The sequence below is a fragment of the Typopeltis vanoorti genome, chromosome 22, assembly GCF_054136105.1.
Source record: "Typopeltis vanoorti isolate ZY-2024b chromosome 22, IOZ_Tvanoo_1.0, whole genome shotgun sequence".
Taxonomy (NCBI): Eukaryota; Metazoa; Arthropoda; class Arachnida; order Uropygi; family Thelyphonidae; genus Typopeltis; species Typopeltis vanoorti.
Genome location: NC_143570.1, coordinates 8,120,881 through 8,140,322, shown reverse-complemented (window position 1 = coordinate 8,140,322; position 19,442 = coordinate 8,120,881). Strand labels below are relative to the sequence as shown.

The following is a 19,442-nucleotide window of genomic DNA, read 5'->3' as shown; positions in this document are numbered from 1 at the left end:
ATTCTATAACCTGATCCAGTAGATAAGACATATCAAAGTACGAGTAAGTCTCAGAGAGTAGCATTCTTTAGCCAATCCAGAAGTTTTAATAACGGATCAATAATAATGTGGAGCGAATCAATACCAAGACTTAAATTTGCTATCTGAGATTTATTAATCGTATCTTCTTCTTCTTCATCTTATCAGTCCCTTAGGACAGGTAGAGTCCCCTGCTTTGGGGTCACGCCGAATTAATGCTGGCACGTCAATCCTCTGCTGCTTCCGTAAAGGCCAGTATTTTGGGTGTTGGGTGTTTACGGTGCCAGTTTGCCTGTTCTGAGGGACGAAAAACCCGAGTTTCCTGGAGAAAACATCCTGTCTCTGTATGAGACTCACCATTTGATTGAAGAGACTCGATAAAGGTTCCTCACGTCATGGGCGGGATTCAAACCTGGATCTTCCAACTAAAGGGCTCGTCTACACCAACTGAGTTACGGAGGTTCTTTATATTCGTATACTTTTCTTTTATGGTGTTTCTTTCTCATATTAACTTCGCATTCCTTCCATGAATAGTTATCGAAACCATTGTAAATTGAAACTATTCAGAGACCATCATTCACTCGATTGATACTTTGGGAGACAAATCATTCCATCTACTCACAACCCTCTGATCGAAAATTATAGGATTTTTCTTGTTTTCTTAAGTCCACGCTTGATTGAAATCTTGTAAAGCTGTCTTTTACTTGAAATGAGACCTTTCCAGCATCAGTGGCCTTTCACCTATAAATATGCATCATATTTACCTTCAGTTTTAATTTCTGCTCTTGTCTCCCACTCTTTATTAGATCCTCCTTAAAAATGAACCAGTGTATCCTTGCTGTAATGGGCCCGCCTGTACAGATGCACCTTTCTGTGAAGATGCAATATTTCATAATAATTATTCATAAATTTGATAAACTGACAATGTTTACAGATTTCTTGTACTGCTTATCAAATTCAATATCTTCAACTTATATTTACTACGAACGTTATTCCTATCTGTATGCAGTACCTTACACTTATCGCTCGAAAGTAGCGCTTTCATTATGATAGCTCCTCCATCCAAAAGAGATATGTCAGTGAAAAATAAATAAATAAAAGATAGTTTGAATTCTTTACTTTATTTTCGTACACTATTTCCCAACATAATCTCCCTTCTTTTCAATACACTTTCTACACCGTTCTCTGCTTTGGCTTGTTTGTCGTTTTCACAATGGACCTTGAAATATGTCTTCAGTTTATTCAGTTCTCTTCACCATCAAAATCTTGTAAATCCGTTGTGAATTTCATTAGCATGTGAATTAAATTGTGAATTTAATTCAAAAATTAAATTAAACTTTTGGCTACTTTGACAAACTTTTGAAAGACTCGTCCATTGTGTACACGTGAACCCACAAGAAGTAAACTTCTATCTTACTAAACTATAGTGGAAGCGGACTTCACTACGCGCCAATCATTGTAGCAATATTCATCCTAGATGACAAACTTTCAAAATTGATATTCATATTGCTGTTCTTCTTCTTTTTTTTTTTTTCTTCCTGCCATTAACAACAAGTAATTTCATTAACTGTAACCGAAATTGGTGGAACTAGTTTAGTACAACTCTCTACTTCATACTCTTTAACTCATCTTTTATTCGGTATTTTATACTTCGTAAACTTCAATCTTTAAAAAATATTACGTAAAAATAAATAAACATAAGATAAAAAGATGGAAAGGACTATATCAACTGTTTGCTGAAATCGAAATGTATGACATCGAAGCAGTTCCTTGCAGCAGAATCTTTTTGGATTGATTCACTTTCCAACCTGGTTTTGTCGCACGCATAGAGTCGACTCTCTCCTATTAACGGGTTGGATTCATATCCCACTGTGGCTTGGATGTTTGTGAATGTCTTAGCAGCGACAGAAGATTTTCGTCTCCTGGTAGAAGACTACTACCCTGAATTTTTTTTTTTTTTTTTTTTTTTTTTGAGACCTGAAAAGGGGTTTGAAAAAGCTCCATGTTTGGCTTCTTAGAGCAGCGCTCCAAAATATTTAACTCTTTAGTCCACCACAGTACTAATATACTCTAAGAGCTTAAATCTTTCATGAGCGAAGATGTCATTAAAAAAAAAAATAAAAATCTAAATGTTAAAGGGTCTCTTTTTACTTAGCTATGCGAGGAGTCCTTTGAAATATTTTTCTCCCATCTAGCTGTTTCTGTAATACATTCTGAATTAATTTTTTCATTATTTTCTTGCGTGGGGGTTAAGTTTATCGGTTTGTAATTTGCTTTGCATGAATCTTTGATTTATTTTTTTAAATTAGAATGACATTTGCTCTCCTATAAATGATACAACGTCTGAATCTATGGAAACTCCGAGATTTTATACATATTAACCCATTGTAATTAGTTCCCCTTTGGCGAAATTCAAACCTTTACCTGTACAACAGACTTTGGCCTCTTCTGAGACCATTTTCTTGCTAATCACATTATGGCCACTCCTTACCGACGGTTCTAAATGAACAGTCATTAAGCTGATGACAGTCATTATTCAATATCAAGTCCAAATGACTTGCCACACCCGGTGGTGTTGCAAAAGCAACAATCTGTTACATCCAAAAAATCTATTACTGCTGTTGCTTTCACCTTCCTTAAACATTTTGATCAGTATCGAGATAATTAAAGTTCCTTATCATTGTATGGGTTCCTTTGCTTGTCCAAACTCCTTGAACAGTTTTCCTCGTGTAGGTTATTCTTGTTATTCGTCTGTTTTTAAAGCCTTCATCCCCCACCCCTTTATAATGAATACTAACGTTCCAAAATTAGCAAAGTTGCCCAATTGCCTTAAAAGTGCTTATCTTTTATAAAATAATTTTATAAAATGGGCATAGTCATAATGCTGAATATGAGTTGTCTGTCCAAAGATACGTTTATTTATTTATTTTTAATCTAATGTACTGGCATAAGTGGAGAATGTTTGCTTAAATATTTCTTGTGGAATTACTAATTCATAATGAACGATCAAGTCCTCTATTTCTAGAAACATTCCGATTTATTGATAAGGAATCACTGCTTCAATACAACACTTCTGTAACAAAAACAAGCTGAATACAAATAAGTTTTATTACGCAATACTTATGAGTTATGACGTCACAAGTTCCAACATGTGCGGCATCACCTGACTGGTTATTTTATTGTCAGGCTGAGCACATATTTTCTCATGATTAAAATTATTTATTGTACAAATTTCTTCTCATAACATACGTATAAATCAACGCTAACTAACGAGCAAACATGGGTATAATAAATAATCAAAAACAAAAAAGAAATACTAATTATTGTGTTTCTGTTACTATCTACAAGCACAATAGTCGTAAACGTGCTTATTTAATTGCTTATATCATAATAAAAATTTAACATAAATGTGTAATTAGAATAAATCATTCCAATTCCACTTCCGGTGATTTTATAACTTGCATTCAAATTATCCTCCTGTCGTAAAACCAATTTTGAGATTAAGCCTTCCTTCTAAAAATCATTTACTTAAAACCAATTAGAATCTATATTGTGCACTGGGATTTGGGGTTTTATATAGAAATATGTAAACAACATGAAAGCCATAAATTCCTATTTAGTATTAAAAGCTAAAACGTTACTGTTATTGCTATTGTAAATATCATGGTTGCTAATATTACTTCATAATACAAAGTCTACAGAATAGTTTACGTATTGGTTAAATCTATTTTTAGTAGATGATTTTCAGGTGTGAGACTGCTGACGTACCTATTGAAGGTATGGGCGGCTTGAAAAAAAAAGTTCCAAGTTTAATCTCAGACAGGGGCCACGGATTATGAAATCCTTATTTGTCTCTCACCCCCCCCCCCCCCAACAGCACTATGTGCTATAAGTTTGCAACCTTTTATGGGTGGGTAGAATTACCATAAAAAATGGCGAGACCTGGTTTAAATGTAAATATAGGTACGTAAGTTGACATGCTTAAAAAAATTCAAGACGGAAATTTAAACTTACGTGAAATTAATTTATTAGCTGTAAAATTTCGCCTACTTATCATAGGCATCCCCATTAAAGATAATTTAACCCCCAATAAAGATAATTAAAAAAAAAGTACCATATAGCGTTAATAGGTCAATATACGGTCAGTAAAATTCCCAATTATTTTTTTTTAAATTATTAATATAATAATCAGGAATTTTCATAAAATGATGTAATAATATTTCCCATGAAGGGGATAACAGAAGGCCATCAAATTTGCTTCAGTTCGGTCGGTGTAGAAAGGTCTCACAACTCTCAGACAGGGGCCACGGATTATCAAACCCTTAGCCCCCTCCCCCATCCCCAACAGCACTATGTACTATAAGTTTCCAACCTTTGATGGGTGGATAGAATTACCATAAAAAATGTTTCTTGAAAAATGTCTCTATGAAAAAAAAAAAATCTCTCTTTATATAAGCTCTCTATGAGGAATCCACTTTTATGTAAAAGCTTAGTTTTCTTCCAAAAAAATCGTTTAGTTTTAGTTTTGTTCTGCTAAGTCAGGCTGTTCATGGTATTGGATGTAAGATTTGTATTCTTCACGACGGATGGCTGCAGATCTGTCTGACTGTCCAAAATAGGACAAACAACAGAACCATGAAATCTGGTAGACACTTGGAAGATTGAGTGGAGAAAGCTTGTCTTTAAGTGAAGAAAGGAAGGGAGAAATCTTCCTAATAGGACGAAAGAACACTGCAATATTAAGAGGTTTTAGAACTTTAGCTATATGTTCAGAAATCCTTTTAATATAAAGGGTGGAATCCGATGATATCTTTAGGAGATCTAGAGACTGATTGCCTAAAGCTGTTAAAGACTTTCTTAATAAAAAAGTGTGTTTTGTGTCCCTAAATTCATAAATATGATTTCTTAATAATAGATTCATTAAAGCCATTTTTTATAAAAGCAGATTTAGTATAATTAAATTCTTGTTATAGGTCTTCAGTGCATCAAATATTATGAGTGTGATGTAACAGCATGTGGAACAACCAATACAATCTACCATTGATCTTAATGGAATACCTAGTTCATGAATTTTGGGAAGACCATACAATCTAGGGGGATGAGCATGGATTTTTTTTTCTTCTTAATTCTTCTTATCAATTGGAAATATCAGTCAACTTTATTAACTAGGCTAAAAGTCAGATCAGATGAGAGAGGACGATAAGTAGAGAAATCACATAATTTCAGTGTACTGAGGATCTTCCTCAGCCATAGCAACTTAGCCAGTCTTGGGCGTGGAGAGCATGGTTTTTCAGAAAAATCCCGGTTTATCTGAGGTTTCTCATCCCGCAAGCAGGCAAACCGGCCCCGTGAACACACTTCTACAGTCATAGGATATAGTACGGCAAGGAAGGCAACGTGAAACCACTTTGCTCATAATCATTTCCCTAGTATGGTAGCATATAGCCACCCCTTGGCTGTATGCTACCAGCTAAGAAAATTTAACAGCTAACAAATTAATTTAAGTTTAAGTTTCCGTCTTTAATTTTTCTAAGCTCTTCAATGTAACAGAACAGAATTATACAGACGATGTTTTATAAAATCGATTCATGAATTTAAAGACTTGATGTGTGTCAACACCACAGCTCAGAAGTCCGTCTATTTGAAAAGAAAGTGCTGCTTTTCTCAACCACAATATGAATGGTTTACTTAAGTCCAGAGTATGAAGTGAATATTATTTATTTCAGACTTCCAGGAAGTTTTCATAAAATAGAAAAACTTTCGCATCCTTTAAAATACAAGACGAATAAATTTGGAAAATATTTTCTAGATTTGGTGATTCGTTAATAATGGAATTCCATCCAGATTTTAAGTCGATTTAGGAAAGCGTTGAACTTTCCGCGGATATGTATGGTTGACTAACCGAAAATAACTGTGCATCCGGTCACCTGACGTAACCAAGTCTAATAGCTAATGCCAATTTAGTACGAAGAATGGCTGATTGTTCTTTGTGTTGTTTGTTGAAAAATGATGGGATATTTCATACTTATAAAATATAAATTACTATATTTTATAAGCATGAAAGATCCCATCATTTCTTAAGTATCCTCTCCTATTTCTATTGTCTTTTTTTTTTTCATTTTTTGTTTTAATCCAGATCCCTCTTTTTTTGTGCCTATAGAAATACAGTGCTCAGTAGCCGAAGAGGCTAATGAAATAAAGTTTACAGTCGTGTTAATATGTATGAGCTCTGAGTACTTGAATTCAGGTCACTCCACTTGAAAATCGATCATTTTTGAGCATTTCCGCAATACAAATTTCAGCAATAACTTATTTACTTAGCAATGAGAATGCATTTAGGTTTATTAATTCGAAGAGTTTTAATTAACTTTCTTATTCTTAAGTAACTTTTTCATTTTAGAGGTTAGCAATCATGATACGCCAGTGCGTCCGTTCTTCTGCCATTTACTACATTGTCTACATTACTATATTCTCTACCGCTACGATTTTTAATACTATATTGAAAAATAATAGTGGTTTCAGTGCGTTACGAACTTTTTTTGCACTTTTTCAAAACCCAGTTTAAAAAAAATAATAATAATATTTTTAATACTTTCTCAGACCATTTTGAACAGTGCTTGCGAGAAAAAAAAAATGTTTGAGCATGCTATTTGGAAAAATTGATTATTGAAAATTGAATAAAAAATTAATCGAGAAAAAAAAAATACTGTCAGCCTTGAAAATTGTTTTTTTTTTTTTTTAAAAAAAAAACTAATAATAATAATAGATACATTTAAGGACCAAATGAAGATGCGAGTAACTGCTGAGTATAAATTTTAAAATGCCAATTTCAACATTTATACGATTTTCTATTTGTAAATTATAATATTACTTAATAATAGCGAAAATTGAGACAATTTCAATGGAGGATGCGGAAAATAAAACTGAGATTATTCTACCCTAGAGTGGAACGTCTGGCAGTTCTAATCTAGCCTCTGATCTTTTCTTCCTTACTTTTTTTTTTTTTTTTTTTTTTGGGAACAAGGAAATCCGCAGTATATATGAATAATGGCACACCTGCTGTGTAAGTTGACAAATAAAAAAAAAAAACTGCAGTTATTAACCGTATTAAATTCTTCTTGATAGGTTATCAGATATGTGCTTCTAAGATCTTCAGAGAACACCTGCATCGTGAATGGTTCTCTCCATATAGAAAGATCAATTAGGTAATTTGAGAATACTAAAAAATGAAAATGCTTTAGTAATTTTCATTTTTTAATTTAATATTTTATCATGGAAATATAAATGATCCAATGATCGCGCCATGATATTTTACATCCTACTGTTGTTTACATGGATATCCTCCTGTGCTTAGATAAGTCGCTTGATCGGTAAGATTTTAATGAAATCTTACAAACAACAAAAAAGAATCTTTTCGTATAAATAGCCTTGAAAAATGTGAGAATTTCCATGGCAACCGACAGTGGGATAGCGTTACATGGTGTCTATTATATAATACGTATATAATGGACAGTCATTTAAATTAAATGATTTTGCTTTGATTTTTCTTATAATTTGATTTTTAAAAGTGATCGCAGTTATCACTGCAGTGTTACCTTTAAAAAAGTTCTAAAAAAGTTGTTAATATTAATTAGTTGTGTGTGTGTGTGTGTGAAATATTGTGGAAAATCTTTAGAAAATTAATAATTTCCGGAAATTTATATTTACTGAATAAATTATGTAACAGTTGTCTCCGGTGAAATTCACTTCATTTATAAACTTGCAGGGGTTGTTTTAAGGTAGAGAATAGTGGGGGGGGGGGGTTAAGAGTAATGATGCATTTTAAACCATCTTCCCACGTATAAGTCATTAATACAACAGAAGGCGTAACCCTTTCCCTTCAAAAGGTGATAATTTATGGCAGAGTTCTCTTTATATCGTTAATGGCTTACAGCTATACTCACACCTGAGTACTTAGAATACCTACGGTTTAATATCCTCCCCATTTCTTAAGACTTGATCAAGCACTATGTCCTTCCTGTCATGGAAACTTAAAAAAAAAACCATATGTCACAGAATTAGCTTTATTTATTTTTTTATTATTTGGGAACGCAAACAAAATGTGATGCAGTCTTTAAGAAGCCACGTACTCGTTATTATTTGCGTGTGAAAGGCATCTGGGTTCAAATCATTCCTTCTCTGATGAGAGAACCTTTCTTTTTTTTTTAGGACGTTTTCAAGAAAAGCCAAAGTTACTGCAATTAGATGAGATGTACAGCTAATGTTCTCCAGACAACTTTGGTCTCCTCAGTAGCATCTGAAAACCGGAAATCTTCATTGCCAGTTTTTTTGGTAGTCACAATAATTCACAACAACGGAGAAATAATTTCATTTCTAGTTTTCGTTTGATTCTCTTCATAATTATGAGCTGTTTATCATGTTCATTAAACTGTCATCACCGCAATCTATTTACATCTGTTACGAGATTCTGAACAAGCTTGTTTATCATTGGTCTCCAGACTTATCAGAAGTGGTCAAATATATACATATTTGACCACAGAGACCATAGAGAGAGAGAGAGAGAGAGAGAGAGAGACCAGGAGGGAAACCTTTCTTCTCAGAATGCCTGATAATCTTGTGTTGAAGTAAATGTTTTATATTGAAACTGATGTTCAAATATCCCGATGTGTTATTAACAAGTTAAACCTCAAATTTCAAAAATTACATTTTTTTTTTTTTGTTTGCATATTTAGCACATCATTAACCTTCAATACTCGTAGCCACAAAGCTTTGCATCTAAAACCAATGGATGAGAATTTAGTAAAATGAAAGCAATAAATTGCACATATGAATAATGATAAATAAGATCGTGAAACCTCTTAATATTTTAAATTCCTCGACACACAAGTGACCAAAAGGCCACTTTTGAGTACCAAGGGCGGCCGAAGACTACGTCTTCGGCCGCCCTTGTCTGACACTTAATATTTGTCTCTTCGGTCTTTTTGTATCTTAGATATGGCTAAAGCAGGTTTTAGGCGTGGGCCACACGGGCAAAAAAATTGAGAGCGGGGAATTACAAAAGCGGCTATTCAAGGCCAAACTAGTCAGCCAGATATTTCTGAAACTTGACGATACGTTCTGAACTTGAAATAACAGCTTAATCTTCTTTATAATCGTATTAGAAGAGTTGTAACGTACATAACTCTTCACATTATATTACAACTCTCCCAATCATTATATGTTATTTAATTGTTAACTTTTCTCTCGAATGCTGAAGGTTGTCTTGGTCACTTTCGAAGTTCCATTAGTGTTGCTACTGCATTAAAAAACAAACATTGGATATTTGTTATATTTCTTTCAATATATACTTATTTACTCCTGACAAAAGCTATCTATTTTGAAGATCAAAATAGCTTTTGAAGAAATCATTCTTCGAATCACTACTAGATATTTTAAAAATCAAGCAATATATTCCGAATGCGTTTAAATTCTATGATGGCGAGTTTGGGCCTCTTGCTGGATGACCCGATCTCCTAATGTGTGGCAAGCAAACCACCCAATGCACACTCTATCTTTGTGAGCTGCGTTGACAGGCGCCGTACACAAACCGTCAGCAAGTATAGTTGGTGGGTAAACCTAATAAATGCTGTTGTTATAAACTCCACAGTTTGGTGTCTCTGGGGGTAAGCAGATATCCGAAACGTTTTAGATGTTTGCTGTTTCCGTTGCAACACTACAAGGGTCAAGGTTTAGTTTGAATGGATAGATAGATAGTCAGTGTACCTCTCACGCTCTTAACTTCTTTCCAGGAGCAAGAGGTTGCCGACTTGGCTGACGTAACGGATGGATCGACTGTCGTGTTGCCCTTTGTCGTGTGCCATTGATGCGTCGCACAATCTTGCCATCTTGTGGCCGTTCGTCTGATGGAACCGCACTTCGGTAAGTTTCATTTTTACTTACTCTTACATTCGTATGATCTTGCTGTAAAAATTGCCATACTTTCTGATTTTTCTTTACGTTCGTGGCTAAACTTTATAAGGAGAGAGAGAGAGAGAGAGAGAGAGAGAGAGAGAGAGAGAGAGAGCCGTTTGCTCTGCTCAAAGTTCAACAAACTTCGGATTGCAAGAGCAGGAAATGACTGTAGATTGTTTTCGATAAATCAGAAATGTATTTGACAGCATAACTGCCACCGCTGCTTCTTTCTACTTGTTGTTTAGTATAAAAAGTTGTTAATGTTGTGTCTAAGTGATTTTATTTTTATTTTTTTCATTTAAACTCTAGACACACAATCTTATACTGGTAACACATTAAAATTGTCAGTCAAAAATTGAAACTGAAAATTTTATTTAGAATAACATCGTACATTTTTTATTTCAAAATTTTCGATTTATTGTTTTCGTTTCGAGTTGTTATTTGTTATACAGATTTGTTTTTGCACATAGTATTACACGTAATGCAGTAAATGGTAAAAATATTCAAGAATTTGAATTTGGATTGAAGAGTCAAAAATTAATACTGATCCTAAAAATGTTTATATATATATATATATATATATCATTAAACATCTGTATTCCTCTTATTGCGTTGCATTAATATTTACTTCAAAGTCGTAGGGACATAAAAATACTTTTCAAGCCAATTGTTTGCATAATTTCTATTCTTGCATTTGTGCTTCGAGGGGAAACTCCCCAAACTTCAACGATGTTTTGAAAGACAGTCGTGTGTTGTCATTTTGGTAACCGAACACTCCCGTTTCCTTCTGGCAGTTTTTATCAAATTGCACGTGCAGCTAGCTCCCTGCGTTTTACCTCGCTACTGTGTTCGTAGCCTATAAATGGATGCCTGAGGACACCTGGCTGCTCTGCTGTGTGCGGTCCATCACTGTCAGCACTAATCGCTGTGTGGCCATTCACTGCACTAATAACACACACCAACACTTTCACATTATTTCGCGTCAACAACTAGAACGGATCTTGAAATTGGGTTGTTTCAAATATGAAGGATTTCGTGTAGTACTGAAGTGAGCGATTGTTAGTAGCTGGGTATGTGAATTTTGGATCAAAAGAACTTTGTCTTAACTTGGAGCCATTTTGGACAGTTTTTTTTTTTTAAATCCATATGGACTTATACATTTTAGTCTTGTTTAAAGGTTGGCTTGATCTTCTTCTTCTTCCAATACCAAAAATTACAAAAGTGATAAATTATCGGCATCTACTTAAATAAAGTAAATTAAATGTATATCGACATCATTAAGTGAGATTACTAGAAATAATTGGTAATAATCTTGAAAATGCTGAAAGTGCCGACCTTACATTGCAGTAAATCAATAGGGATATTGATCATCCCACTAAACCATGATAATTGCTCTGTATTATAAATTAACCAGGTTTTAGCAGTTTAAAAGAAAATAATATTCCAGAATTTCTTGGATCGCTGTTCATGATCCCACAGAACGTCCTTCCGATTGTATACTGAAAGAGGAATGCCACCAAGTTCCAAATGTCTGCTTTCCTGAAGTGGTCGAAGTCCTGTGACAGAATCATTGTCATTATTCGTGCCAAAGATGAGCCATAGGAGAGTTGAAGAAAAGCCACTTTGCTATTCAGCTTTTTGATATCTAAAAATACTGTTAAAAATAGTTTAAAAGTAAAATTTTCATCAAAAAGCTGATGTACTTAGTTTTTCATTTCATCCTCCAAAATCCCCCGCTGAGCTTCTGTCCCAGCATAGTTTATTTAGAATCATCCCGGATTACCATTTACAATCCAATTCACAATTCTCGCTTAACTTCAGAACTTTGTTATTAAAAGTTTAAAAACGATTATCAAATATGCTATCTGTAAAATATAGACATGACACGAACTTAATGAAACATGAAACTCCATGTACATTGGTTTCAGTGGACTTATTTAAATCTCGTTAAAAGTCCTTCACTATTAATAATAAAAAAAAAATGTATTGTAAACCAAGCAGCTATTCGCTATATTGACTTATGAGCTTACAAGTAGCTATCTTCATTCGGGATTTCTCAAAACACTATGTGCTCTTGGCCTTGTATTTCACTCTTGGCATCTCGCCATCGGGAAAGGTAGAAACAATAGATTGTCATTTTCCTTTTCTTTCGCACATTAGTGCGTGTTTCCAGTTCTAGTCTTTACACATGTTTTCAGTCTTTGTTCGTCACGTACTATTGTTTTTATTGTGTATTCCGTTTTTATTGATTATTTTAATAACTACATTGTCTTCTTTTTTTTTCTTCTTCTTTTTTTTCGTATTGCTTTCTTCTGACATAATGTCCAGTCTTGTTATCAATGGATATCCCGTAATTAGTGTAATAACTGATTTAGGTATTCTTACTTTATTTAGTTATTTAGTTAAAGGCGTGACACAGCGTATATGCTGTGCCACGCCTTTTAATAATTGCATCATTTTTTATGAGGAAGATGGATTGGTCTAATCGTTAACATGTTTTTGAACTCAGAGCGCCTCTTCCGAAAAGGCGCTCTGTTGAGTTTCAAGGTTTCGGACTCTGTGCCGACCGATCTGACTTTGCACTCCCATTCTCAAACCATGTGGCCACAGCCAATGCTATAACAAAGGCTAAATGAACGAAGAACTGGACCCAATTGCAGCAAAGTCAACGGCATAATATTATACAAAAATTGCAATTATTGAAGTATTTCGGTTATTTTACGTATTAATTATTGTTTTTAAAGAAACAACAAACTAAAGAAGCTTGGAAACAAAGTATATAATTAGTATTTAGCGCTGGGAGCAAAATTTGTTAGCGTACCCGCTCTCCAACCAATAGGTCGCGGGTTCTAATCCCTCTGCAGGCATGGATGTTTGCGATTATCTTCCTTTGTGTACTGCTATAACCTTTGATACGGCACAGTATCACCTTTACTGTCCTTGCACTATTAAAACCATAAATCATCATCATGTAGTCTTTGCAGTGTATGATTCATTATCATCTCGATATCTAAACTAGGTCGTATCCACTTAGCCGCTCGAGCACAGACAACACAGAATTATTCAATCTATAAGGTTCAGTGTTCATTTTCCCAGGGAATAAAATTCATTTTTCCATTTCACTGCGAAAAATGAACCGGTTAATTCTAAACACGTCCCGTTTCTAGCATTGTACATAACTATAATCATTTAGCGTACATTTCTTGCCTTTCAACTTTGTTATATGCGCCACATGAAGTGTATACTCAGGGTATACTCAGATTTAAGAAAAATGAAGGTGTCAGTACAATTTTTGCACCACCGTGCAATAATAATAACATCAATTATATATTTGGTTTAATCCTTTATCCACGTGTAAACAATCAAAGTTTGCGCCTGAAGTATCTTCAGGACTGGGGCAACTCCTGGTAAAGGTGGCATAAGTTCAGACACTTGCCTTAGTATCCCATAATGCAAAGCACATATCCTTATGGGTATGTATAATGATATGCATTATGGAAAGGGTCACTACCCATACCGGTTTCGACCTTTATTGAGGTCTCGTCAGTGGGAGCCAGACCCAGAGGTAGTGATACTAAGGTGGAAGAATGCATTATGAAATACTAAGCTTTGTATTATGGGATATTGAGGCAAGTGATGAGAACTTATACCACCTTTGCCACGAGTTGCCCCAGTAATGAAAATTACTTCAGGCGCAAACTTTGCTTACACTTGGATAAAGGATTAAACCAAATATATAATTGGTAGCCAAGTGAAAAAAAATTCCATCAATAATAATAACAAGCGGTGCAAAGTGAGTAGCTCTGTCTTATTCATTCTGTATTTCTTTTATCTTTTTTTAATATTTTTCTGGTTTTATTATTAAAGTACTCTTAACTGGCATCATTTATTTATTTTTAACAAAAAACATCACTTTAAGAGATTGCTTAACTGAAGTTTATTATCAAATAAACATGGGGTTTAGAAAAAAAAAATTATCAAAATTCATTTTGGCAAAATTATTTTTATTTTTTTGTAAACCCCCATGTTTAGAAATGGCTCTAAGAACCCCAAGCCCTAAACATGGTATGTCTAGAAAATTAATTCCTTTGTAGTTTCCCACTTTTCTTTTACTCATCTTTTTATAAATTGATGATAATGTTGTATGATTACTGCGATTTAAAAATGTATCGAGTATCTTGTCTTCATTGCATTTCTTTTGCTGACAGGTATACGAGACAAAACACCCGAGTTTCTGGAAGAAACAAACTCCACCAAATTTACAGACAAACATGCCTTACATCATGACTTTATTTGCTCCAGTGAGTGACACTCAACCAACATCGGGCACCATATTATTGTTGATAATATTCTTGTTTGTTCACTGTTACATGCGTGTGTGTGTGTGTGTGTGTGTGTGTGTGTGTGTGTGTGTGTGTGTGTGTGTGTGTGTGTGTGTGTGTGTGTGTGTGTGTGTGTGTGTTTTAATGCGTCCTACCTTGTTTTACTATATTTGTTTTTCATTTCCATAAAGTGATTTTTCGTTTGTTTTCCAAATGTTATCCAATATTCATTCTTTATCTTTCATCCCCCCCCCCATGGGTTGTGTGTCTTTAGCAGCTTGTGTTATATTATCATCTTCCAGTGTTTTGTCCTGTTGTTAGTTTTTACAGTAATCTCTAATCGTAGGGTTTCTTATAAAAATCTCTATTTTATATATATATATATATATATAATAGAGATGCAAACATGCATGCATGCAAATATTGAAAACGTCACGTGTTTTCTTATTCTACCAAATTATTTTACATTGTTTTTCATATGTTGAAAAAAACGTGTATTTTGCATTAAAAGTCAGTTAACTATACAGAATTGCAGCATTTCATAGAATCATTTGCAGTAACTCCTGAAATTCTGCTGAATTATATAATAATCATTTAACCCATAGGTTCAAATCCACTTTTAAATTTATGTTAGCATTTTTTTTTTTTTTTTACTGCCGCTGTTTTATCTGTTATAGCTTGCAATTTCCATAGCTTCTGCGTCTTTTGCGTTTTTTTCCTTATTTTGGTGAACACACACACACACACACACACACACACACACACATACACACACACACACTATCCTCATCTGACTTTTCTTTCCCCCCACTCTAAATTTACGTTTGCTAAATTATTTTATTGATTAAAAATTAATAATATAGCAGAACGCGTCTAAAGTTTCATATTTATAAAGTAAAATGAATTATGAAATAAAAAAGTAAAGAACAAAGATAATAAAACACGGAATCTTATAAATACCAACAACCTAATGAATTACTTATATAATATTGTGTTTTTTCTTTATGCTCTTATATTCTGCATAAGATAACCGTCTTTTAAGAATTAAAAAAAAATACAAAACTTCTATATACATTTTTATTATGAAATTATTTTTTCCCTTATCAAAAGGGGGCGCAAATTTACACATGCATAGTCTTATGTTTTTACAATTATACAAGAGTTCCCGTAGTTTGTATTATATTTGTATTTGTTTTTAATTGTTTTTAAATTATGTTTGTGGTTTGTAGATTCTTCGTTGAAAGCTAAACGAGTCCTGCCATTGTAAATTTGCATGCACATTTACAGAACTCAATCAACAAATTCCTCGGCAGTAATTTCAATATTCAGTGGGGGATTTGCTTTTCAACGAAGGGTAAATATCCTTTGAAGTAACAGTTGATCATTTTCTTGACACCGGTACCGTGTTGTCATTCAATTATCAGCATCTGCCGAAGTGGTTTACAATTCTTCATTACCATTTGCAGTAACAGTCGACAGACTACATAAGTACAAACAATGAAAATGCAATCACAAACTCTGCCACTCCTGCGACTCATTATTTTCGGTTGCTCTATGTCAATAAAACGAAATGCCATCGGCAAAACTCCCGTTGCTATTACTGCGAAGAAGAGAAAAAAAAAAAAGCTCCTTGGACACCACGGCCGAGCTTGACCTTGGCCCCACATCTCTTTTCTCCTGACTGAACCCTAACTACCAGAGGCGATGTTCTGGTGGGTGCACTGGTGGAATCCGTGTCTCTGTGGCGAAGCATGAATACCGCGGCGGTCACAACCTACAGTCTCGCATGGAGATTGTTCCATGTTACTCTTACAATACAAAAAAGCACGGCAAGTCGCTAACGAAACTGCTCCTGGCTACAAGACGTTCCGTGTATGCGACCTTTACAGAAAGCCCCACGAGGCAGAGAAAATAACTTAATCACTGCAGAGGTTGAGCGTCACTCACTCTCTCTCTCTCTCTTTTCTTTCTTGTTTTCTTTCTTCCCCCAGCAGAACAGAGTTGTAGCAGGTCTTCGCCAGCCAGCTGCAGGACTAACGAAACAATAGGCCGGGTGTAATGAAACCATTATCGCTCAAGTAAAAGTAATCTACAGTCTTAGTGTGGTCTTTTAATTGCTTTCATTCTGGCTTCTTTTTGCATAAATTGTCTTCCTTTCAGAACTTGGTTGGCGAGAGAAATTATTTGAGTTGCTGCTTTGATGAGTCTTGCTCTTTGCGATCTTTGAAATACTTTTTAAACCTTAGGTTAATTTTAATAAGTTTGCTTTATGGTTTTTAAATATGTGGAAATGAAATATCTCACAAAAGTCCGTTGTGTTAATTCGATTCTGTTTTTTATCATATATGAGCAACTGTTTATCAAGATGCGGAGGAAACAAACATCAAACATGACTTATTTTCGGTTTATCGATATTATTTACGTAATGAAATAAGCAGAATTGACTTTCACTTATAGGACATCATCATCAATCTTTATTCGTCCACTGCTTGGACGATGATCTCCTCCATATTTTCCCACATTTCTCTGGCTCATAAGCTCCATAAACCCCATTGAATGACGTACAAGAAATAATTTCGTCTATAAAAAAAGAAAAAATAATAATTGTAGTCATTTATTTCTTCGCAAATTCAATCCCCATTAAAATTCAAATTAGAGTTCTAATTTGAATCTTCTACTCTGTTTGAATTTCTCCCTTATTTAACTTGAAGCTTGACAAAAATCAATGATCAGCTCGGACTGAAGCTTCTTAAAGTTCCTTCGCCTTGTTCTCATTTTACATTCCACGAGCGGGGTCATATACATGGAAATTTTAACTTTTCATTACCTTTTTCTCATCAGTCGTGTCCTTAAGACATATGTGATTCTCATTATAAGATTCATTATAATCTTATGCTAATGTTTCGAAATCTTCTTATGGGTTATTTTCTGAAGAGGCTTAAATTTTTCAAAATTCCCAGTTCGTTGGTGCGAAATTTTGTTCTTAACAAATAACCTATACGTTCTTGTATGGAGAAAAAAATCGGAAGTCGAATTTTAATTTCCATTTTATCTTAGCCTACGATAGCCAGTTTGGTATATATACAAAAAAAAGAATGGCGAAGAACAGATAATATTCGCTATTCATTATTTCGAGTCCGTTCTTTCATGTGTATTGTTTGTGTTTGCAGGTATAATTTCAAAAATGGCCACATTTAATAATTGCAATTCCTTGCGAACGATAATTTCATTATAGAATTCAATTTTTAGATGCTTTTCTTTACCTAAAATGCTTAAGCATTTCGGTAAAGCTAAAGTTGTTCAGAATAAGCTTAAAGTTCAGAAGTAGTTTCTAAGAGTCTCACGGAAAGCATTTGTCTGATTACGTTGTTCTGAATTTACGCTGTGTTTCTCTTCTTGTTGTTTTTCAATATTTCTGCGCATTTTATGGCCAGTTTTCTTTAGCTACAACCTGCTTTCCCCACTTTTGTTTATGAGTGACACACCCTCGATTACTTTTCACTAATCGGGACAAATTCCCGAAAAAGGTTTGACACTACTTTGGTTTATGACATATTTTGATTAAAATGGTTAAGTGTGATTTATGTACTTGTGGTTTGTTCGAAATTATTTCGTTATTGCAGTGAAAGTTCATTGTTATAATTAGAATAAACTAAGCGTTCATCCACTGAAGTTATTCAGTGGGACACATCACTAGTAGGGTTAGGATCTTATCTTTCCACCACTTTAGATGTTATGAAAAAATGATGATACGATGTAGACTGACGATGTAATCTTAAGACTCGAAACAAGCCTTTAGTGTGATAAGTTTGATACTTGACGTGACTCTGCTCATAAATCAAAGCACATCTATTTTTATTACTCTCAGACGTCGTTCTTTCTTACCCTACCAAGTCGTAAAGTTGCACTTCAGATATCTTTCCAGCGAGCAAATATTTAGAAAGTCCGACATGCCGAGATGCTCTCGGTGATTTTTTTTTTCCCATTTACTTTTCATTTGAAATTTGAATATTTCTTAGCTTAAATATCTCAAATACCTTTATAATCATTTGGATCATTTTCGACACATCTTTTGCTTGCTGGAATGAAACGGACCAAAATACTCCACAGGTTAAACGTTCAATCGACTGGTGACCTTGATACCGCCCCCTGCACTCCACCGCACTGCTGCGGGGTGAAAGGAAACCCGAAACCCATTGAAAAAAGAGACTCTGGACCAAAACAGTAGGCGGTGAGATTGTTCTGTTGAAAGCATTGAAAAGAACGAAGAGAAAAAGTTCAAACACGAAATTCGTAAAGACATTTTCGGTGGGTTTTACAGGGAACTGCGATGTGGTGAATATCGGAAAGAAGGGATGGAATGTGGAATATCCCATAAAGCAGCAACATTCACATCTGTGTACTGTAATCTGTCGTGTTTGAACACTGAATCAGTCGGACGTTGAATGCGGCGAGCCTTTCCTTCCTTCTTCACTGAGATGGGGGGAAAGGTGGGAGGCAAATAATCGAAATAACATATACTGGGCTGGAAAATATATTTTGTGTGTGTGTAGAGTAGAGGCTACTGAAAATAAATGGATGCGTAATTCTGAAGAATATTCAATTTTATGTGAACTCATTTACAGTGTGTCTCGCTTCCTTCTTTGCGATCAAAAAATGTAAATATTCTTAGGTGTAAATCCGTCTGTGATAGGAAGAATTTCAGTCTTTTCAGGCAGGGCTAAGTTAGCTGGTTCTCCTAGAAGACCAAAATTTCCTCCCACAAAACAGGAAATTACCTTATAAGCACACGCATCTACAGAATAAGGCTGACCACCTTAAGTTTCAGGGTTAATGAACTTGTCGGCATCTTGAATAGGTTTAGGACGAGAATTTTATTAAGAAAATGAAAAAAAAATCGAAATATTCACTGACCCCTAGCTAAGTTTTTCTTTCTTCTCGATAATTTGAGTTTATGGTTTAGATCCCCGTCCCCATTCATCCTACCAGATCTTCTGTCCTGTATCTCGAAGTTCGTTGTAACTTAGACAAATTCTTACAATAAGCGTTGGTACAGAAGAAAAACATTTATATTGGACAACTCGTTGGTTCCAAAAGGGTAATTGGCCTGTCTGGAATCAAAACTACTCGGATATGTTTCAGTTTACTGAC

General features: G+C 34.5%; 1 protein-coding gene across 3 annotated transcripts in view; it reads left to right on the top strand.

Moving 5' to 3' along the window:
• The window catches only part of LOC150094140 (uncharacterized), a 285,741-nt gene that overhangs the window by 38,292 nt on the left and 228,007 nt on the right, over window positions 1-19,442 (top strand). For 2 of the 3 annotated variants that reach the window (XM_090411829.1, XM_090411830.1), the window contains exon 2: window positions 9,807-9,936. In XM_090411829.1, the coding sequence (XP_090267955.1) occupies window positions 9,921-9,936 (16 nt within the window). In that variant the 5' untranslated portion in view covers window positions 9,807-9,920. Of the gene's footprint in view, window positions 1-7,143; window positions 7,224-9,806; window positions 9,937-19,442 lie in introns of all 3 variants that reach the window. The other variant, XM_090411832.1, reaches the window with a different exon arrangement.